The sequence below is a fragment of the Lytechinus pictus genome, chromosome 3 (genome assembly GCF_037042905.1).
Source record: "Lytechinus pictus isolate F3 Inbred chromosome 3, Lp3.0, whole genome shotgun sequence".
Lineage (NCBI taxonomy): Eukaryota > Metazoa > Echinodermata > Echinoidea > Temnopleuroida > Toxopneustidae > Lytechinus > Lytechinus pictus.
Genome location: NC_087247.1, coordinates 4,323,181 through 4,347,358, shown reverse-complemented (window position 1 = coordinate 4,347,358; position 24,178 = coordinate 4,323,181). Strand labels below are relative to the sequence as shown.

The 24,178-nt window shown below is 37.9% G+C and overlaps 1 protein-coding gene across 1 annotated transcript; it reads left to right on the top strand.

The window, feature by feature from the left end:
- Positions 1-126: 126 nt before the first annotated feature.
- LOC129256590 (plexin-A4-like) lies at positions 127-23,855 on the top strand. The gene is made up of 6 exons (XM_064097901.1): positions 127-3,526; positions 6,804-7,890; positions 8,795-8,878; positions 21,198-21,392; positions 22,504-22,555; positions 23,668-23,855. The coding sequence occupies exons 2-6, from the start codon at positions 6,820-6,822 to the stop codon at positions 23,853-23,855; spliced, it is 1,590 nt and encodes a 529-aa protein (XP_063953971.1). The 5' UTR covers positions 127-3,526; positions 6,804-6,819.
- The last annotated feature ends 323 nt before the right edge of the window (positions 23,856-24,178 follow it).

Here is a 24,178-nt window from a genome sequence, read left to right as displayed (position 1 = left end):
AATCACATTCATAAAGCCCCTTTTCATTGTCCATTTTTTCAATTAATTGTAAAAAAGTCAAAACTATAAGTCTCATTGACAAGGAAGACTTATAATTCAAAGTCACCACCATATCCATGTCAATCTCAGATGTCTAAAGAAGCTTTTGTAAGTGAAGGTAACCACACTCATTGTCCTTTTCAGTTTATGTAAAAAAGTCAAAGCTGAAATTAAGTCTCAGATAAGCTGTCTTGGTCAAGATTGACAGTGAAGTCATATTATTACTTCTCTTCTATTAGAATGATTTGACTCTTTTGGCTTTGCTGCACTTTGAGAAGATTAGGCAGTGGTTTGTCATTTATTGTAGGAATCTGTTGGCTTTAGCTCTGGATGATTTCTGTTTCAAACTTTTAAGCCTGTGAAAATTAAGTATTTATCATTAGATTGGTGTAAGCAATACTGTACAGGAGTTATATCTTTTTTGTAATTCTTCTACACTAGACATAGGACATATATACATGTAGGTAGAACTCATGCTGTAGATATGTGGAAGAATACATTTGTATCTATAGAGAGAGACATAGAGAAATTGGTAGACACTCTTGGACACATGTAGGTCAATTAAGTGTAGGCCTATACATGTCGGGCAGGTGAGTTTACAGAATACAGGGATAACATCAAGAGGAAGAGGAAGGCAGCATAAGGCAGAGGGAATACAAGGAATTAAAGGAAAGTGATCGTTAGCTTCTCAGTTTTCTCAGATGAAATAGAGCATGACCCATTCCCAACCAAGGGACGAACTCGGCCGTGCGATCCTTTGTAAGATTTCAGTCAATAAGGGAAACTGTTCTCTTTTCGAAAGCCATAGAATATCCCAAAGAAATACCCCTCTCTCCTCCCCTTATTTGCCCATACGCCTGACAAATCCTAATATCTGTGAAGTGGAGTTTGTTGGGATAAATCCGCTTTGTTCACAAAGGGCAAAGCTTGGTGAGGTATCAGATTTGTCTCCTGCTTTTGAATGAAGTGAAAGTTTGTGCATTTTGTACCAGGCTTTAAAAGCTCTTGAAAGTTTGTGAGTATTCTTTGTTGTTGTTTAATGAAACCCTGTTGGTGTAGTGTTGGTGTGTTGAAGCCCAGGAGATAATTTGTAGGCTGAACTGGCTACTACAGATATATGCACCTGCAAGGTGCAGGTTTAGTATGATATTGTATCCATGATGTATCCTCTGTTTCTCTCTTTCCCTCGCTTTTTCTTTACTTTCTTTTTGATGCCACAATACCACATACAAAAGGAAACCTCTATTTCATAAGAACAACCTTCTGAGTAGAAATGGCAAAATCATGAAAAAAAGGTGAAAATTTGAATGAAATATTACAAAGTGAGAAAGTTACGAAATGTATAAAATGGTTGTTTTTAATGATTCACATCTTTAGATGAAAGCTTGAAGTTTTAAGCCATTGCAAAGTTGAAAAATGACATCAGTGAGAACAGACAGGCCTAGATTTGCAGGCATAAAGTTACCGGTACATTAACATAACAAAAAGCGACAATTAGCTTACATTTTCCTGAAGAGTTTCTATGTTGGTCTGTTTCAATATAGGAGATATGACACGCTGAGAAAGTTGAGGTTAAAATATGATCTCCAGAGTTCCAATAGGTTTGGAACAATGCGCAAGTGGAATGAGTGGTCTTGTACAGTGTATGTGGAAATGTTATCAATGTCTTCCAGTACAGATGTCATTTCCATCATGTACCCATGTCATGAAGAACTTGTTTATATTTTCCATTGTTGGAAACAACCCATTTATATACCGCACTGCTGAATACATCAACCAAACCACTTTGTATCATTTTCTCCCTGATAGCGTGATTCTGTCGGCGAAATTGCAGATGAGCTTTGATGGTGATTTCATTTTGAAGTTTTGATTACATCTGGCAGGATCAGAATACCAATGAATACATAAATGATTTCTCCTCCTCGCTCAGTGGCGTACGGAGTAGTCATTATTCATTACCAGGCATGCCACTCACTCGCATCCCTGTCACACTTTTGTCAGCACATCCACATTTGTGATTGTTTTTCAATTTGACCAGGAAAAGATGTTCCATTGGACCCAACCTTGGCCAGGAAATGGGACATGGTTTGGCATAGATAAAAAAGTTGGATGGGTAAATTTGCAGGACCATGCGTTCATGGTTGGTGTCAAATGTTTGCCGGATGGATGTAGATTTCCAAACTTCCTGTCAATTAAAGGGATTGTCTTTATACAATACGAAATTATAGTAACAAAAAAATGCGAGGATCCTGGACAAAGTGGACATATGTCAGTCATTCGTACTGATAACTGATTTATCAACTTTATCTGTTTCCTGTTGATAGTATACATCAGTTTGAGGAGGTGTTAATGAAAATGAATTGCTTATTTTCTAATTTCTAGTCACTTAAAATTTTTCTTTGTTCTCTATCCTTTTATGTGTTCAGCATTTCTTTGCTTCATTTGCAAGAAGTTATATTTGCCAAACTATACACCGAGGCCAATTTACAGAATTTGTGAATAATCATTTTGTTATATACCTACATGTAGGCTATTTTTCACAATTCACTTGCTTGCACTTTGCTCTCGTGTGAACATATTCTACAGCCTGTTATTAAATAATCAAACATTTCACAGCTACCTGTCTTTAAGAACCCATAATAAGACCCACTTCAAAACCATAATCTTGTCTTTCAAGGATAAGGATGGGAACAGATTTTTATCATGTTTTGAGTTTTTATACAAATGTTCTATTTGCTAACAAAGAATAAGGAGTAAACGTTAATAATCTCTTTTCCTTTTTTTCTTGAATTTTGTCTCCACCTTCTTTCTATATAGGAGTACATGTCTATCTCCTAATTTTATTGTTCATGTATTTGTTTATTTTTCTTTCTCTTTCATTTAAATGTAGTTATATTATGGTAGTAAAAAAGTTTAAGTTTTGTGGCAATATTTTCCTTTCAACTGACACAGAACAGAAAAACGGATAAAAAAGTAATTGTCCAAAATATGAACTTCTCTGACTTTTCCTATTCAATTTTTGAGGGTAAATCATCCATTTTGTCAACAATGAATGAACTTAAGAAAAAAAAATTGCAAGATAATGTAGTCGAGGTCCTGCAGGAAAAAAGTTCTTTATCAAATATTCATTAATAAAAGAAAAAATGAATAGAAATATTACATTATGCAAGCTTTCATTTTAATTTCTCTTCTAAAATATTGGTCCCCTAATTATGGAAAGATTAATGGCAGTATTAGAGATAGAAGATTAAATTCAATGCATCATTAACTCTTTCCTGGCCGAGTTTGGTAATTGTCATCGTAATGTCTTCCTATCACTCCCGACAACACGAATGAGAGATGATGATTGTAAAGGGAATATATTTACTGTCTCTGAATATGGCTTGTTCCTATCAGCCACTTCTTCCAAACAAGTTCTGTCATCCGAGACCATTTTTGTCTCACCGCTGCAGTCACACCGATGAGGCCGACTCCCAATCGACAGATGGTATGTCATTGGAAATAATGTATAGGTTTTCATTGGGTTTGAGTCAGTTTGGATAGTGTGACTGTGACATGACTAAATACATATTGTATGCCTATGTTTTTTCGGCACAAATTACACCAAGTGGCGAATTGTATATAAAGTGGTGCTCAAAAGTTTGTGAACCTCAACAGAAAATGAATATATTTTAAGTGTTCAAGTTCTGTCATGTTTTATATAATCTTATTGTGAAGTCAGTTGATACAATATTACATTCAATAAAGTTTGTTTCTCTGGGCTCACCAAATATTGTAATGTTGTTGTCTACATTGAACACTCGGCATGAAGAAGTGCATTTTGTGGTGGGGGTTCACTAACTTTTGAGCACAAATGTATATTGAAAGTTTGGACAAACGATCAGGCTTGCCTGACATAATAACAATTCATATGCTAGTGTGAATTGAGTAAGGTGTTAAATGAAATTATTCAGAATGGGATGCGGAGGGTTAATTTCTTGGATCATTCACCCCGAAACACTTCCAAAGGTGTTTGGCCTATGCATTAATTTGGATTTTTACATAATATACCAATTGTGTAAATAGTGTTAAATTGCCTGTTCATGTATCTACTGATCACATGAATTGATTGAATGAAAGGGGAAGTAAGTTGGTTGGAAAACTTCAAATAAATGCAGAAAATTAAGAGGAAAGAATAATAGCATCTCTGTATCATGCAATCATATCTTCCTATACATGTAGGTTGTCCCTATAGGCCTACATAATGTTCTGTGTATCAAATTCCATAAAATATTTTTATTATTGAAAAAAATTATGATTTTTCCTAACAGAGTTTAAGTATGGAGGTATTCTTAACCTCAACTGGTATACATGTAGTATAATAGTATTACTAGTAGAAACTGCAACTTACGGTGTCTGATCCAGTGAGAGTTTCTTGACAAGAAGTGAAATATTATTTTGGTACTGAATTTAAAAAAGGGTGGGCTTTCATGGCACATCACCAAGTCGACTGCATGTATTGACTGATTACTTCATTTCTTATTTGTTTCTAAATTGGAATTTACTCAACATTTTAGTAGGTGTAATCTTGACATTTTCTGCTTCTGTTGTAACGAGCTTGAGTCATAGACTGAACACACCAACATTTTTGGGAGCATTCCATGAAACAAATAGTGATTTTCACTGACTATTCCATATGTTATAAGCTACTGAAATTCCTGCATCTGATTGGCTGAGAGCAATATTCTCAGTGAAAGTCACTGACCGAGATGCTTCATGAAGCACCCTCCTTGTCTTGTTTTGTCTCAAGAAGCTTTGAGGATTATCTTATAAGGATTTTTACACCTCCTTCATCTGAGCCTCCGCAAGCTCGGTCGGGCTGGTGGAGATGCACCTCCATTTTACTCCGAGGCCTCTCGCCAGACCATCCATCGACATTCCTGGTGCGACCTGTCATTGACCTGGAATTGACCAAACTGGCTACCCTAGGGGGTTGTTCAACTTGATCTTGGTAATGACAGGGGCAGGACAGAGCTGCCTGTGGAAGAAGTACCGTCAAGATCACTGCCATATTTGGCAAATACTTTGTGATGTCATGGGGTGCTGTACGGATGCTGATGGATTTGAGATATTTTTGGTTCCAGGTAGATGAGGGATGGGTCTACTGAACATTTTCATTGAAAAAATGTTATAATTAAAAGCTGTCTTTTACATGTATATAGTATTAAAACAAATGTTTGTTCATGCCTTCATGCTTCGTCCCTCTTACATACAAAACTCCATTTTCACACAACTTGAATAAGTCTACATTTTTATATGTATTAAACTACAGGGATTGATGAGCCTGGGACTTAAGGCTCAATTGCACCAATGTATCTGGAAAACAATAAAGGGTTGGGAGTAAAAGACACCGTTCTCATTACGCTTTCTAAAACTAGTTTACTGGAAACCGGTTCAGGAAACCAGTTTGGAAGATCGCTTTGGTAGCGTTCCCATTTGATCACACGAAAGTGGTTTTCAAAATCACTTCATGTATTACGATCTTGTTGCTATGGAAATGCTCTCAGTGGAGTGACACGTTTCACGCGAAATTCTAAACTGCAGCATAGGCATTCTACACAGGTCTGTCGTGTGGAGTAGCGTGCTCAAAATGTGTGAAGATCGCTTCCCGAAGAAAGTTGTGTCCTCACTTACGCTAAAACCAGTTTAACGAGGCAAAGCGATCTTGAAAACTACATCGCGAGGTGGTTTTATGAATAATAATAATAACGGTTATTTATATGTGCTATACACAAAAAGTATCACAGCGCTTACAATTGTCAGAAATGAAATATAAATATAAATCTTAAGTAACAAAAAAGTATAGAATTGTATACATTAAATTGCATCAACTATTGGTGTTCTCAACTGTGCCAGATGAGGCCTGGTGGCCTCTTGCTTGCTGCTTCGTTCACCAACTGGTTTGGAAGATCGCTTTGACCATTCTCATTACCCGTTAAAGTAGTTTTAGGAAGGTAGTGAGAATGGTGTCTACCACATTCTTTTCCTGTCTTTCTTTGTATTTTCTTTTCTTCTCTTTGATCAGTCCGAAAGTGGTCTGCCCTACCTCCATCTTCCCTACCTGGTAGTTAAATTATGCTAGGGTGCAATGTGTAATATTTCTAAATCTGTGTATATAGGTCCTTGCATTATTTTTATACAACATTGATTGTGTGGGCAGGATGTATTCATGCAGGTAGGTGTGCCTTCAAAAGAAAGTACACATTAAAATTAAGCAAATAGAGTACAATTTCTAGCATTTGTAAGTTATACACATCTTTACAGACTTGTATCATTACATTAGGTTGTCTTGCGTGGGGTCGGGCAATCGCGTATACCCAACCATTCGAGGAAAGGGCCCCCTAAATTCCTGAAACGTCAAGTCCAGTTTACAGACAATTCAATAATTTTGCTTGCATCTGAATTCAAAGTTTTTCGTTGGTCAAAATTTTAATTAGGGTTAGTAGGAAATTTAGTCCCAATATCATGGACAAGAAGAATTTGAGGCATCACATCTGGGATTAGAACAGGTCACCAGTCAAGTGTAAAGTTGTGTGTAACATACACACAGCTTTATAAGAAGAAGAAATGGTAACAAGATTTTAATTCCTCTGTATACCATTGATTGTCTTTTGAACGTTTGGAATGAACTTGTTTGTCAATCAAATCCGGTAAACGTGCACCTGTAAACTTGATTATTGTGCAATATCGGATCTATACTAATATCTTTTAAAATTCTCTTTCAGGTATATTCTCTCCAAGATGAGCATCTTCAGGAGCAAGATGCCATCTTTCCTTCATACATCTTTTAGAGAACAACATCACCTCAACATGGTAATATACATCTCTTTCCTAGCCATAACTCTTCTCATCAGAACTACACAAGCAGCTGCAGTACTAAACTACTATAACCTCACATCATTCACATCGCCAATAGGAGGGACGAATTTGAATCGTTTTGTCATTCACAACAGGACAGGAAATATATTCCTCGCTGCAGAGAAGAACCTCTTTAGGCTTGGCTCTGACTTGCAGAGCCTTGGAAGCACTGGGACTTCCAATTGTGCTTCAGATGAATCCTGCGAGGATGTCACCAAGATTCTTGCCATTTCTCAAGGAGATGCTGACAACTTAATTGTCTGTACAAGTGCAGAAGGAAGGTGTGAAGTTAGGAACTTGTTAGATATTGAGGATGTGATATATAGTGAAAACATAATGGTTCCGGGGGAGACAGAGGGACTAACCGCAGCAGGGGTCATCACAGAAGTGAATAGAGGGGAGCAGTTCTATTTAGCAAATACACTAAGTGGAGGTTACAACTCGATCATCAGTCCTATCAGGAGATGGACTGTCTCAGAAAGCTTGGACCAGGTGGAGGATGAGCTCAACCACTACGCTTTAACTGTGTCCGTGAACAACTTCCCGATCTCCTACAAGGAAACCTTCACCTACGAGGAATTTGCATATTTCGTCATGAACCAGGACGGGAACGTCAAGTTGGGAAGGGTTTGCGAAACAGCCATTATGGAATACTATTCAGAGATTACCTTAAGGTGTGACAGCAGGAGCAGACCAGGCACATCTTACAGCGTCATCCAGGCAGCTCGTGTTGGGAAACCCGGCCCAGACCTTCAGATGTCCATGGGGTCTGGCTCAGACGACATCCTGTTCGCAGCCCTCTCAGAATCTGACGCTGCGTCTAGTCGTGCAGCCCTGTGCGTGTATCGCATGTCAGATGTCAAAGATGCCTTTATGCAGGCTAGTAAACAATGTAAAAGTGGAAACATGAATGCCCGTCTGACGTACCTGGCTGATGCAAATTGCGTTTCCTTGGTAAGTATAGATTTCCATGGCTTAAAACTTTTACTGTATTTGAAATTATATGTACATTTTTGCATGTATGTTGCTTACAGACAGGAACTTTGTTGGATAATTGTCATTCTTAAGGTCAGACAAGAATGGGCAGAGCTTAATATGCCAAGTGGTCAGTTATAGGGGTACAACCAGACTGTGACGGCATGGGCTCTGTGTCCCACCGGTGGCCTGCCCTTTGGGTGCTTGATCAGACTGCCGTGGGTTGATTATCTGTCGTCACAATGTGAAATGATGTTTCTGATCATGTATGGCTAATGCACAGGTACACTCAAGATTCATTTTTTTATCATTGTGTTGGTAGTGTCGTTAAACCTCTTTTTATGAGATTTCTTTACATGTTGTCACAAGATGAACTCTGGAGAAACTGTTATTCTTTGATAGATTTTTGCAGAATTTTCAAAAGTATCTTTCCCCCATTTTTCTGTTCATAACCAACCTGACTTTGGGATGAACATCGGCCCCTTTACATCTTTTAGCTTGGAACTTCATCATTGACTTCCAGTTAAAAGCTCATGCAATGAAAATGTCAATTTTTGATGTTGGCTGCACACACTAGGTTGTTTCAAACTGCCTCGATCACAAGAGTCCCTGTTCAACTATGAGAACCTTTTCAGGCTAAAGAATACCTGACATACCTTTCGGGGAAAGTTCTCAAAGTTACAAGCATGTGCAGTATGGTCTGATAAGCAGGCCAAAATTGCACTACCAAAACACCTGTACTTGACCTTGGAAAAATGCCCGCGAAAGTTCTGATAATTTTGAGAAGTAACTACTATTTCGCAGGTATTCCTTTCGGGGACATTACGCATAATTTGCTTTCTCACTTCTAAAATTACATGATACAACTGTATTTTCTGATCAGGGTAAATTTCCAGATCAGAAAATACCAGGAACTGACAAACTTCGAGGCGGTCTGAAACCACCTAATGACTACGTGCAGTCCAAGGTATTCTGTCATGCATTATTCAGTAGACTAGTGATTGCTTTGTATACTTAAAGGTCAAGTCCACCCCAGAAAAATGTTGATTTGAATAAATAGAGAAAATCAAACTAGCATAACGCTGAAAATTTCATCAATTTCGGATGTAGGCCCTACAATAAGAAAGTTATGACATTTTAAAATATCGCTTATATTTCACAAAACAGTGATAACCTTAAAGAGTAATCCCTTTCAGCAGCTTCAGCAGCGGGATAACTCAGTGACATGCAAACAAGACAGTCGATGATATCCCTCACTCAGTCACTATTTCTTTTGTTTTTTTACTGTTTGAATTATACAATATTTCATTTTTTTTTTTCAGATTTGACAATAAGGTCCTACTTGAATGAAACATAGGCCTAGTATAGTTTTAAAAAATGCTAATTCCACATGTTCACAAAGGAATTAATTGTTGTTTCACTTGACAATGAGAAGAAAACTAGAATATTTCATATTTCATGTTATAAAATACAAAAGAAATAGTGAGTGGATGACATCATCGGTCTCCTCATTTGCATACCGACCAGGATGTGCATATAACTGTATTGTGAAATTACGCGAAATTTTAAAATGTCTTAACTTTCTTGTTTTATATCCAATTTTGATGAAATTTTCAGTGTCATGCTTGTTGGATTTTTCTCTTTTTATTCAAATGAGCTTTTTTGGGGGGTGAACTTGTCCTTTATACTTTGATCACAGTCTATTTAAAGGAAATGGCATTTCCAAAGTTCAATTTCAATTTCATTCACAGTAGCTTGCAGAAAAGTTGATTTTGATTGCCAATTTTGTACAAAGTTTTTAATTGCCTTTTTAAATGACAGTGGGCTGCTGGTGAATTTATGTTGTTGAGTAGAAGTTCCAGCCACTGGATCAATAAGCCATTAACACAACTTTGTGATTCTATGTTTTGCAATAAGGTCTGGGAGTGGATCCGTGAAATCATATATCGCTGTACATGTAATTACTTGTCTGTGCAGCTCTTGCATTGAAAAAAATGATGTACATTTTTTTCATTTTCATTGAGAAAGAAAATGTGTATATCCATTATCATAGAATACAGTATATACAGTTAAAGTTCACAAAATGTGTAAAGTTTAAAATGTGTTACATCATGTTCATGTGTGTGTGTAGCGTAATTACAGCATTATAAATTCGTTATGACTCAATTCTTTCTAATCAAAATATGCTAAGTTTTCTACAGACTCATTTTTCTTTCATCTTTTGAAACATATATTTCAACAAGGATGGATGAAAATTCAGCGAAAACTTCATCGATATTCAAATGACTTTTCCTTGAGATATTATTACATGCATGCTTGTAGGCTTCTGTAGTAGATGGAATTATATGTGAGGTTATTTTCCTGGATATATAATTTGCATCCCTTCCCTTATAAAGTGTACTGGAGGTGGAAATGTAATTACCACATGCATGAATCGGAGGCAAGGGGATGACTAGACTACCACCATGGTGGTGTATGTATGCATAGATTGCTCATCCTTTGCTCCTGTGTTTCTGGAGGAAACAGAGAATCCGCCGCCGCCACCAAGGAGATGTTTGCAGTTCAATGCGTCACATCATTAATTCCATGCTTTTCACTCGCTCAATAATCTCTCTTTTCCTTCATCTTGATCTCCCCTGTCATCCCCCCTTTCCCTTCCTCCGTCTCATGCTCCACCTTTTTGTCTTCTCGTCTCTCTCTCCTTGCCTCTTTTGTCCCGCATTTTGTCTCTTCGTCCTTGTTTTGTTTCCTCTCCTGGGGAGTGTTTCATGGACGTGAATTTTGTCCGACAACTGTTATAAGCTACTGAAATCCTGTCTCCCCCACTTTCTCCAATCCTCTCTATGTTTCTGTTTGTGGTTCTCTCTGGCAACTGTTAAAAGCTACTGAAATTCCTTGTATCTGATTGGATGAGAGCTAATTTTTCAGTGAAATTCACTGACATAAAACATCCTAGATTCTTCTCTCTCTCTACACGTATCTCTCTTCACCCATCCCCCTCTCCCTCATTAGGTGGTTTCAGACCGCCTCGAAGTTCGCCAGTTCCAGGTATTCTCTGATCGGGAAATTTACCCCGATCAGAAAATACCAGGTATTTTGGCGGTCTGAAAGCAAACTACGCGTAATATCCCCGAAAGAAAATACCCGATAAATAGTAGGTACTTGGCGAAATTACGAGAACTTTCGCGGGGATTTTTCCAAGGTCGTGGGTATTTTGGCGGTCTGAAAGCTATTTACGGGAACTTTTAGCCCAGCGTGTCGTTGGGTGCGGCGCCGTGCATGGGTTGCTGCTGGGCTAGTGATTTTGAATTTCGCGCCTTGCTGCTTATCAGACCATACTGCGCATGCTCGTAACTTCAGGAACTTATCCCGAAGGGTATGTTTCAGGGCGGTGTGAATGCAGGAATAATTAATGGGTATTTTTCAGCCTAAAAAAGTTCTCGTAATTTAACGGGGATTCTTGTGATCGAGGCGGTTTGAAACCACCTAGTCTCATCTTTCCCTTCTTGCCTCACCTTCTCGTTCGTCAATGATCAACATCCTTTTATTAAAGTTAGGTAGAGTGGACGTGAAGCCCTAGCACCATTGGTGTTGGTGACTTGTAGCTTATCTAACATGTTAAGTGCATAATCTTGAGCTTCATTTGATCAGAGCTCACAGTGTAAATGATGTATAGATGACTGAAGCATACTGTTCATCAACATGTCCCTCCCTTGTTTATAGATGCATGCTATAATAGTCAAACCATGGAACTACTAACGCACCGGACAGTATTTCATGAAACAGATAGCGATTTTCACTGACTATCTACTTCCTGAAATACTTGCATCTGATTGGCTAAGATAAAGTTTGTCAGTGAAAATCACTAACAAGGTGTTTCATGAAACCTTCCCCAGGTAAAGGTTAGGAGGGGCAAGCCATTAATTGTTAATACACTGTAGTTTGCCCCATGGAGGTAGTTTGCCCTTAGAATCTTATGTCTTCTCAGGACTTTCTTTTGATTTTGTTCTTTGGAAAGAAACACTATTAAACTCCTATTTGCAAATGAAATTAAAGTTCTATTAAATTTCTATGGAAATTGGTAAAGTCAGATACCAATTGGTAATGTAGAATTGACGCCATCTGTGCATGTGACAAACTCAATACACAATATCAGTATCTTTCTTTAAACTTTCCCCAGATAAAAGTTAGGAGGGGCTTGCCCTTAGAATCTTATGTCTACTCAGGACTTTCTTTTGATTTTGTTCTTTGGAAAAAAAAACACGATTAAACTCCTATTTGCAAATGAAACTAAAGTTCTATTAAATTTCTATGGAAATTGGTAAAGTCAGATACCAATTGGTAATGTAGAATTGACGCCATCTGTGCATGTGACAAACTCAATACACAATATCAGTATCTTTCTTGAAACTTTCCCCAGATAAAAGTTAGGAGGGGCTTGCCCTTAGAATCTTATGTCTACTCAGGACTTTCTTTTGATTTTGTTCTTTGGAAAAAAAAACACGATTAAACTCCTATTTGCAAATGAAACTAAAGTTCTATTAAATTTCTATGGAAATTGGTAAAGTCAGATACCAATTGGTAATGTAGAATTGACGCCATCTGTGCATGTGACAAACTCAATACACAATATCAGTATCTTTCTTGAAACTTTCCCCAGATAAAAGTTAGGAGGGGCTTGCCCTTAGAATCTTATGTCTACTCAGGACTTTCTTTTTATTTTGTTCTTTGGAAAGGAAACACGATTAAACATCTATACTTGCAAATGAAACTTAAGTTCTAATTCCTATGGAAATTTTGTACAAGTAGCTAGATACCAATTGGTAAGGTAGACTTGACGCCATCTGTGCATGTGACAAACTCAATGCACAATATCAGTATAACGAAGATGGTGTTTTGATATATCCACCTGCCAACCCTTGCGTTCAGACTGGGAGGAGACCCAAGGGTCGTAGTGATGCAGTTTACTTTTCACTTCTTGGGCGCAGGTGATGCCCAACACGTGTACTTGATACCTGGCCACCTGTACGGCTTATGTCCCAATCAGTTACATGTGATTTCAATATTTTAAGGTATCCAGGGAGCGCAATGTGCCGTGATTCTGTCGATTCTGTTCTCTCTTATTCATGAAGGATAGTAGTTGCTTCTGGCTACTCCCACTCACGTAAATGGACAAGTTTACTGAGTGAGATACAAGGCATTCTTGCCCATTTCATGGCTTTAGTCCACGAATTAGACATTTTCTTTTTAAGAAAAGTTGAAAATCAGACAGGTCTGACAGCTTCCAGTACTCCTATCATTACTCGTGGCAGAACCTTGGTAGTCAATGCAGGCACAGACCCTGATGAAAACTTTCATCAACAAGTGGGTCCTCAAACAAGACTAGCACAAATACAACTTGTTCTTTGTACACACCAATTAACCTTTGGCTGCATATATTCAGACCACTTCCCTCATGTGAAAGGTTTGTACAGCAAACTAGAACAGAACTTGGATATTCATCCTGTCCAGGGGCGGTGCCAGTGCACTTGGAGGAGGTGGGGGGGGGGGGTGCCAAGGCAACCCAAAGATAACATCATTTTCTCCTCAATTGATAATATGGTGTTGTATCGTTTATAGTACCATGTATATGATCCAGATCTCGTTGTTGACACTCGACAGTCTTCCGTCTTTTTCACAAGAGAGTTGAATCCCCCCTCCCTCGTGCCCATTGTGACACTGCTCATGTCCCATCCCAATCCCTGGTCCCACCGTCCCACAGTGGACTCACCATTTGGGGGCTTTATTTGGCATCCACTGTACATGTAGATGTGATTTGTCTTCAAATGGCAAGGAGATTCGTTCTAGTGAGAAAAACAGAACAGAAGTCACCCCCAAAGTTTAAAGTCAGTATCGGTAGCACTTCACCTGCTAGATGCCGGATTTAATTAAAAGTGCTTGATGTTGTTTTGATTGACCATCATATGAAACTGATCTCCAGAAATAGTTCACTTCTTTAGCTCTGTGCATCTTTAGCCATACATGTAGGTTCTTTCAGACGACAAAAAAAAAAAAAACCCAGAGAATACAAGGTATTTTTGCCAGTGTGAAAAAAAGACTCCTATGATTTTTTCATGATATTATTTCTCAAGAGATCTTGATGAGATACATGAGTATAACGGTTGATTGATGGATGGATAGGTTTTTAGATACATGTACGTGTAGTTAGGAAAATGGGATGATGGGTGTGATATGAATAGATAGATGGATTGATGGATGGATAGATGTGGGCCTTTCCATTGAGACTATGGGCATGTACTTGAGTAGAGATAGATAGATTAGATGCAATTATTTGTGAGCCTTCGTTATATATTGGTACTACATTTAGGTACTACATTGTAGGTAGATAAATATACTGTAGGTTTTCTTTATAGAATTATAGCTGTGAGATAAGGAAGAAAGAATTGACTGCAAAATTAGTATATCATATTCCTGTACATATAATTACAAAGCTATTTGCAAATCTTTTTTTCAAAATCTAGATTTTTGTATATTTTGCGGACTTGATACATGTAGTCAGACAAACTCTTTATTCAAGATGTAGATCAATGGATAGACATATAATAGATGACAGATCAGATAGTCTAGATGCATTTAGATGAAGGCAGCAAATGAAAAAAAAAAGGGGGAAAAAATAATAGAGAATATCAATATTTGTGAAATATTTTTCTACATCTGTACATTTTACTCTGGTGGAATTATACTGTAGGAAAGCCAACATTGCATACAATTTCACCTTTAATACACTGTATTTTCACCCACATATTCCACGGGGATATTATTTTGTCCCCATTAATGCATGGATCTTACTCTGATCCATGATTAATACCAAGAAACACAGCGCGTACATGAAAGAGAGGGCTGTTTGCCGCTTTCAGTTTCATCTTAGTGGCACTAATCTGCTTGGAGTGAGCCATGAATGTACTTTCAAAGATTTTTTTGTGTGTAGAGGATGAAATGAAATCTGATACAGCTTCTCTTTGTCATGGAAATTCTCATTCATTCCCGTCGTTATCGTATCCAGCACCCGTGCCCCTGCATGGAAATGGGTCCCCCTCTGCATTTATGACGACCTTTTCAATACTTATGCATGTGCATATTTATTGCAGAGAGAAAGAGAGAACTGTCTCTCTGGTAAATGGAAATATCATGAATTTATGGATATGATAGCAAACGAGCGCAAGTGATCTGTAGCGCAGTCTGCGAAAACCATCAATATTTCCCCCCATTCATGGCCAGTCAAGCAGACATAATAACTCTTTCTGCTCAATTGCCGTTCTCTCTGAAATAAGATGAGTCGTAGCCCCTGTGAATGGAATTGGTAAGTTGTAGCTTTACCTTAGGTCTGTTTGCGAAGGGAAGTCCCTGCCACTCTTTTGCTATCTGCCTTTGACCCCTTTCTCATATAACTTTGCTCTGAAAATAGAGGGAAATGTGCTCAGTAAATGCCAAAAAGAGGGTTTGTATGCAGGTGTACAAGCAGATGGTCTAATAGCCAGATTGCTTTTGCTAAACCCACCTGTTCTACTATCGCTTTGGCCTACCTACCATTTGGTCTATTAAATATTCACTTAGTTTAAATCTCAATTGGTGTGATACCCAAATGGTCTAATTTCCACATTTTGTACTTTACCAAGTGGATATACTTAGCCGAACTGGAAATAAAAGAAAGTGGTACATTATGGGTTACATGTAATGGAAATTAGACCAAATGGCTAATAGATGAACTGGTAGATGAACTAGGAATAGACCATATGGGATGAGACCGAAAGGAAAGTCGTCAAAGCAGGTGTAGACCAAGTGGCAATTTTACCAAAAGAGCTACATCTATGGTCCTCTGCTTGCAAACCCAAAGGAGAGAAGAAGTATGATGGGAGCGAGAATATAGTATTGATTTCATATCACATTTAAAATTTGTTCTGCGTGAAGTGAATTAAATTCAGAAGGTTGGGGGTTATGTGTTCATTGGTCTGACAGCAAGGCTTCTCTGAAAGTGAGAGTGCCATCGGCCTGCGAAGGATCTTACTTGGTGCTTTCATAGTGTATCTATAGGTCAGTGGGTTTACAAAGGGTCTACTTGGCCGCATCATATACCCTTTTTACACACGCTAAAATTTCCTTAACCCCGTACTATAGGTGGGGCTAAATTGCCATTTAGCCCCACCTATAGTACGGGGTTAAGCTTAGCCCACTTTCTTTTTACACAGCATTTTTGCAAAGTGGGCTAACCCCACCTATAGTACGGGATTATTTGGCCCTGCAAAAAAGCAGGGTTATCCCAGCAATTGCGGTGCTAAGAGCGATAGTACGGGGTTAAGATCGCTAGTGTAAAACGAAAGTGGGCTAAGCTTAACCCCGTACTATAGGTGGGGCTAAATGGCAATTTACAGAACTGTAATGGCAATTTAGCCCCACCTACAGTATAGTACGGGGTTAAGGAAATTTTAGCGTGTGTAAAAAGGAATGAACCCTCAGTGCGCTCGTGAATATTCGTGAGCTACCACTAGTCCGGGGTTAGCGAGTTTCGTGTGTGAAAAGCAAGCATTCCTTATCCGGGGATAGCAATAACGATTTGGCATGTGTGAAAAGGAAAAAAAGATAGTACGGGGTTAAGGATAGTACGGGGTTAGCGATAGTCCGGGGTTAAGAAAATCCTGTGTAAAAAGGGTAATAGGTCCCCCATAGATCCCTTTTTAATAAAAACGTGGTCATGGATCTGTATAACTTTCATGGTTCTAGCAATCTTAAATTGTCTTCTTGCCATGCCAGGTTGAGTTCTTCTGTTACTTTGGAGTTACATGTAATACTAAATGCAGAGATCCCAGGGCCCCGTCTTACAAAGAGTTACGAATGATCCGATCAATCGTAACTCTATGGAAATCCATGAATGTCATAATTTTTTCTACGAAAATTGACCTTTGTATGCAAAGAGAAGTGCAGTGAATTTTAAAGAAAACATTGAATGCATGAAATACATCATAGCTAGAAAATATTTTGAACAAACGTGCATAATAGATGTTGAAGTTGCTGGCCATCCATAGTTACGATTGATCAGATCAATCTCAACTCTTTGTAAGATGGGGCCCAGGTCTCTCTGTTTGTCAGGTAGCTTTCCTAAAAAAGTAGATGACTTACTATCCCCAAAATTTTGTCTTCTGTTGAAAAGAAGTTAATTTAAGAAAGATTATCATCTCCCTTTATATGATCATGGACCTACTATGATATGATCATGATGCAGCGTTGACTGTTCTGTGAATTGAACAATTTCTGTGTGCAACCTTTCAGTTACACTGCAGGATAACATGATAAGAACATGAAGCTATTATTTAAAGAGATAGCTTCATGACAATTGCAGTACTTTTCAGTACAAAACAAAGAATCAGTTAAGTCAGTCAATTACAATTAAATGAAAGATTTGTCATGTGTCACACATGCAGAGGAAATAGCAAGGTACGTCTCAACACTGTGCTTCTATTCTTGTATATATTTTCTAATTATGAAATAGCAATATACTAGATGTACATCGATTAGGAATGAAGGATTTTAAAAAGATCAAGGATAAAGCTTTCAAATGGCTTTCTGACATGTACTGTATAATACTGTATATATGGAGGAATGATTAAATGAGTGAAATTATTCTTTTTTTTAAACCCTCTTTTCCAGGGATGAAAATATTGCGAAGAGAGGAATTGAATTTGAATTGTTGATGATATTCATATTTTTAAAGAAAAAAATATTGAAAAATTGCAGTTTTCATTTAAACGTTTGGAATCTGATTGTTTATATCAAGACAGTATGAAAAGAAATTCCAAGTAGTGTTTATGATTCAGAAAAATATTTTACAATTTATTTCCAGTTATTTCACCTATTTCCAATTCCATTGACATTTTACTCTCTGCTTAAATAATTCAAGATCTGTTTTACTGAATTCAAGATTTATGTTTTCTGGGAGAAAATGGATTTCTGACTCTGAAAATGGAACTCTCTGTATCTATCAGACAATCAAATGAATTATTCAAACTTAACTTGGACATTACATTGCTTTCTGTTTTAACATTTTATCTGTCATATTTACCATTATGCTTTCTCATGAAGGAAATTGACACTTTTCAGTAAAATATAATTTAAATTCTTTTCTGAATATTGAATTAAATTCAGTAGATTTTAAAGGGATTTGGTCAAAGAGGAGAAAAAATGTAGAATTTTTAATGTAGCATGATGAATTTGGATATATTTTTTTAGCAGTGGTACTGAGTCTGAGCTTGATTATTAAAGTTTTGAATTATATTGTGTTAGTTATTTATAAAGATATCTATTAATCGTATGATACTATTTTGAAGCACTCTACAATACCTATGGAACCCAGTGAAAATTGTAATTATTATTCTCTTTTTTTAATGATAAATTACAAATTCAAATAAAAAAAAAATTTGCAAAGGAAAATGATAATTTGAAAATCTGTAGTGATCATGAAAAGTGGAAGCAAACGTACATGTATGTAGCTCTAGACCATGTCTTTTTGTCTATGGAAATGGCTGCTATGTTAGGTAAAACTGTTTTGTACGATTTGAATGAGATATAATGGATAAAAAGCCGCACTGAAATAGCATCAAATTAAAATGACAATTATGGTGGGGATCCCTTTCAAAATTCACCTCATGTAAATTCGCCATATATGGATTTTGGTACTGCATGTGATGATAAATCAATGTTATCAGCTGTATTTGACTTGTTCAAAGGGTCTAATTCATTAGAAGACATTGTACAACGCCTTCTAAGCTTGTTGTACGCGAGCAAATGGGAGGCTGAATGTCAAAAATTTGTACCGTTGCACACAAGACGTACCATCCAAAATGTACCGTTGCACGGCTTTAGGAGGTGACGTCACAATACGATTTAATTCATTGTGCTCAGTAAAAATGAAGGTGCAATACGCGTATAGCCTGCTGGCTAAATGCACAATGCTGCCCAAGGTCATGTGCGCTTGTGGGATTTTGCTTTTCGCTTTCAATTTTTTATGCTCCCTTTTCATAGATTACTGCAGGGAAAAACTCTTTGTTTTTTCATATTTTCGCTAAATTCCGAGGCGTTGTACAACACAAATAGCGAATATGCTTATTTGTGCAATGGTGCGAAATTTCGCATTCGGTGAAAGAAAGACACGCTCTATTAATAATAATAATAATAATAATAATAGCCAATTTTTATAAAGCGCTTTTCCCAGAGTGGCTCAAAGCGCGTTACAGCATATTATAACCCCGGTAATTGGATTCATTTCAATCCCGCACGAAAAGTGCACAATTTCCACTCCCTGGGGAGCATTCCTTGCATTCATCGCAGCCTCATTATGGCGCTGGCAAAATCAAACATACAATATCTTTCGCATCCTACCGGGTACGCCTCGTTGAATAGAGCATCTTTCTTTCACCTCATGCGAAATCTTGCACCATCGCACTCATGCCTATTCGCTATTTGTATACTACTACAGTCTTCTCCTTTATTATAGGCCTAATATGAAAGTAGATTGATGCCAAAAATAGTTGTATCTTCCCAACTTAATGTTCCCTTTAAAAGCTGACCAGACCCACATGTACAGTACAGTGTGCCTCATCTCAGTCATACACTGAATGAGTTGGACAATGATTGATGTAATAGGAACGTCTCCTAAATTGAACGATATTGCTTCAGAGCTCCCAGGAAATTGCCGGGCAGTGTTATGTTCTAGTCGATCGGCTCCGCTTTCTGACATTTGTGCTGTTTTCTCCATCTGCGATTCAGCTGTTTACGGGATTCAATTTCCACTCATTATTTAAGCCAATTTGTTTTCTCTCCAAATTCCATTTTCTAACGATCAAGGTATTATTGGAAACAGTTTTGTTGTTAGTGGGTGACCCTTGTGCTTTTTTGGTCGTCTGTGTTACGACTATATGGTGGCTTAAAGCCACAGCCTCTGACCAGGGATGGTCAAACAAAGAGATAGGTGGAGCATGAAATGGTTTGCATTCAATACAAATTAGTGAGAAAGGTCTTGCATGAGTACGGTTGACAAGAATTTTATTTATACTGAATGCAGATCCAATATTTCCTTAAAATCATTTACATAAACTGAAATTTAGCTGATATGGGTTTTGAATATCTCCATGAAATGTATGTTGATTGACTAAGGCATATTTTGTTATAATTTAAAGCCCTGCTCTTACTGTTAATTGTGCTATGCCTACTATGCCGAATTACAATACCCTCATATTCAAATTTTACGGAATTTATGAAATAAACTTCTGATCCATATATCAATAGAATGTAAACCATTCACCCTTTGAAATATCTTTCTTTGTAATATATATGTTTATAGTACCATGGGGAGTTGTTAAAATCTAGTATTTTTTCAAATCAGCCACAGATATTAATTTCAACCACAGTGCTGGTAATACTGCCCTGTCTACCATATTCCAAAGTTGACTCATTGACTGTAAATTCTGAAATCATAGACCAACTTGTTCCAGAAGAAAACTATTATGCTTTTCACACTGCATTTCATTAACCCCATACTATCCTTAACCTCGGACTATCCCTAACCCCATACTATCTTTTTTTTTTTCATCATCTCTACTCGCCGACTCAAGCCAGCAACTCCTCATTCATCCTACTACTCAAGCTGTTTCTTCAACTCATCAATCTCTTCTGGTTTACAGTCCTATTCAGGACTACTTTCAAGAAAAGAATACTCTACTCTCAAATCTCCACTTTCTCGCCTATCCAATTCCTTTTCTTCTTCTTTCCACTGTTTCCTATAACACTCCACATGGTGTTCCATAAACCACATCAGCGATGATCTTTTTTTTGTTTCACACTGTCTGAATCCCAGTATTTCCTTAGCAGCGGGGGTTAACGCCTTAACCCCGGACTATCGCACAGCTCATGCATATTGATAATTTTGCCACACAGCGCGTCATAAACGTGCAATTTCGACATCTTTGATTGGCAAATGCTTAGCCCCACTTTTCCTTAGTGCACTTTTGTTTCACACTGCATCTCTTAGGCACCGCAATAAGCCGGCTAACCCTGCTTTTTAGCAGGACCAGATAGTATCGTACTTTTTACCATGCTACAATGTAGTATGAATCCAAAGTGGGCTAAGCTTAACCCCGGGAAATTGCTTTTTAAAATGTCAAATGAGGTAAAAAGGTAAAAATGTAGACATACTAAAAATTCACATGAATATTTTTTTCTCAATTTTTCCTATATAGGCCATCTCTGACGACATACTACCAGAACTCGTGTGTTCTACGGAGCGCACTTTCACCTACGCCAATGGCATCGAGGATCTGGTATCCACTGCTGCCGTTGAGCTATCGTCGCATGTCCCGTCGTCCATTGTTTCTGCTGTAGTAAGACATCACACCGTGGCCTTCATTGGCACCCAAGGAGGCGACCTGTTGAAGGTAAATGATACCCGTTTCAGATTCGTCTTAGAAGGGATATCAAATGGGTTTAAGTGCAAGGCCTCGTGGCCTAGTATCATCAAACATATCAATGATCACAAAAACTAAAATCCTGCCATAATAGCGTCTGAGGACTTTCTCGGTTCTTTTATGTGTTATTTTGTTCTAGCGTTCTGTTCATTCATGTTTTTTTTTTTACTCTGATGAGTGCTCAGTCGAGAAGCTTCAGTATGTCTGTTTCCAGTGCTGTTTTCCAATTTACCTACATGTACCAAACACTAGTAGAGGGACTATTCCACTTTAAATATCCAGTACATAGTCATAATACACGATCTTCCTGGAAGTGTGTTATACTTCATGACTGTAATTTTTTTAAGTAAGAATTATTCAAATGAATGAATTATGATTGATTTGGAATATTTTTTTTCATTGCATGATAGATATATATAAGATTCCAAAATACTGCTGCAATAAGATAATGCAATGCTCAAATTGTATATAATGATACTTTCATTAAGCAATCATACATCATTCAACATGCTGCAGATATTCATGAATATAGTTTTATAAATTTCTGTAAGAAAGTCAGTCATGGTACATTGTCATGATAGTGACTATTAAAACTAATTCATGGAAATAATTTTATGATTGGTATTTTAATTTGATATTTTTGAATAATTTCTTCAATGTATAGAACATCTGATATAAAGCCTTTATCCTCTCAGAAAGCCTTTTGGTAAAAGTCAGGAAAATTGAATTTTGTGCTGGATGTAATAAATTTCCTGCCGTACTTGACTTATTGGCAGCCAGTATAGGTTATCATAGTGAAACCTATTTCTGGAGAGGAGATGTGATTTACTTTTTAATAGTTGACAATTTTTAATGGATAGAATATTTATTATAACATGCCTGAATTCAGGCCTATTGGTGAAAGTCCGGGAAAAACAAATTCATCGCTGGATGTCATAAATTTCCTTTATACTTGACTTTAGCAGCCAGTATTAGAATAGGTGATCACATTAAGTTTAATGATGCAATTACTCTTATTGAATTAGAAGAGATTAGTGCCCAATTTATACTTATTACTTTGTTGGTACAATTTTGTTGCTAGCTGCTATCTTTAGAACCTTTACGTCTTGCCATATGTATGTTAGGCAGTGAAAGTAGGTTATTGAATTAATATTGTCCTCTGACTGTAATTAAGTTCCTCTACATTTTTATTTTTGTTTATTTCAGCTAGGGCTCCACCTTGTCAAGTGTAATTCTTATCATGTTTTGGAAAGCAATCTTTCCTCTTTTTACTCAATTTTCAAAGAGGAGTGAAAAAGAGGTTTATTTGAGAAAAAAAAAACATTGTGTACAATAGGACACAATGATTTGTGGGGGAATATTAAAAGAGGAAGAAAAAGAAGAATGATCAGGAAAAGTAAAAGAACAAACAGAAGGAGGAGAAGGAGGAGGGAGAAGAGGAAGAGGAAGAGGAAGAGGAAGAGGAAGAGGAAGAGGAAGAGGAAGAGGAAGAGGAAGAGGAAGAGGAAGAGGAAGAGGAAGAGGAAGAGGAAGAGGAAGAGGAAGAGGAAGAGGAAGAGGAAGAGGAAGAGGAAGAGGAAGAGGAAGAGGAAGAGGAAGAGGAAGAGGAAGAGGAAGAGGAAGAGGAAGAGGAAGAGGGAGAGGGAGAGGGAGAGGGAGAGGGAGAGGAGAGGAAGAGGAAGAGGAAGAGGAAGAGGAAGAGGAAGAGGAGGAGGAAGAGAAGGAGGAGAAGGAGGAGAAGGAGGAGGAGGAGGAGAAAGGAGGGGGAGGAGGAAGGAGAGGAGGAGGAAGGGGGAGGGGAGGAGGAGGAAGAGAAGAAGAAGACAAAGACAAAGAGGAAAAGGAAGAGAAAGAGGAGGAGGAGGGGGAAGAAGAAGAAGGAGGAGGATCAGGAGGAGGAGAAGTAGGAGGAGGGGGACAGGAGGAGGAGAAACAGGAGGAGAAGAAGAGGAGGGAGAAGGAGAAGTAGAAGAAGAGAGGAGGAGGATGGGAGGGGGAAGAGGACGAGTATGAGACGGAGGAGAAGAAGATAATTGAACCAATGTGATTGGCAAAAGAGAAAGAAAAAGATCAAGATCTACTTGAATCTAGTTTTGAATCCTTCCTAATTCTTCAGATATTTGATATACGTTGAGGTTTGTCTATTCTGAGAGATTCGCTTATTTTCTAGTCCCGAGATACAGGCCACAGATATTGACTTTAGAGTAATTTACATCTCTTGGGTTTTCCTGCACCCCTTGTACAGACTTCGCTGTGAGCATCACTTCCAATCCACAAACCACGCACTATCGTAAGGTTAGAGACTTGGTATTGTTTAGTTTCTGTAGCGCCAAAATGCCGCAGGAATCCCGATACAATCAAGAAAACCTGGGGGAACAATGCTTGCCACCACATGATGAACCCCATGCCATCACTCCATCTCTCTGTTATTGACATTGTGGAGGCGAGAGAAAAAAAAATTCAGACTCTCCGATCCGCCGAGACCCCATTTTTGCATTTGATGAACTTGCCTCGTGTGGTTTTCTCATCTCCGCTGCATTCGGGCAGCAACATATGGCATCCCAAGCACTGGCTCCAGTCATGTGTAAATATGCGCGCAGTCTTGGGTTGGAAAAACGAGAAATCTCAAGTTGTCTAGGGGCCCCCAGATCGATGTTGTTGTAATCCCGGGGTTCTCCGCCAACAGAGTTTCCCTCTGATTTGCGTTGGATGTTTTCTTTCTCTTGAATTTCATGATGAAAACCACAAGTTTGGGT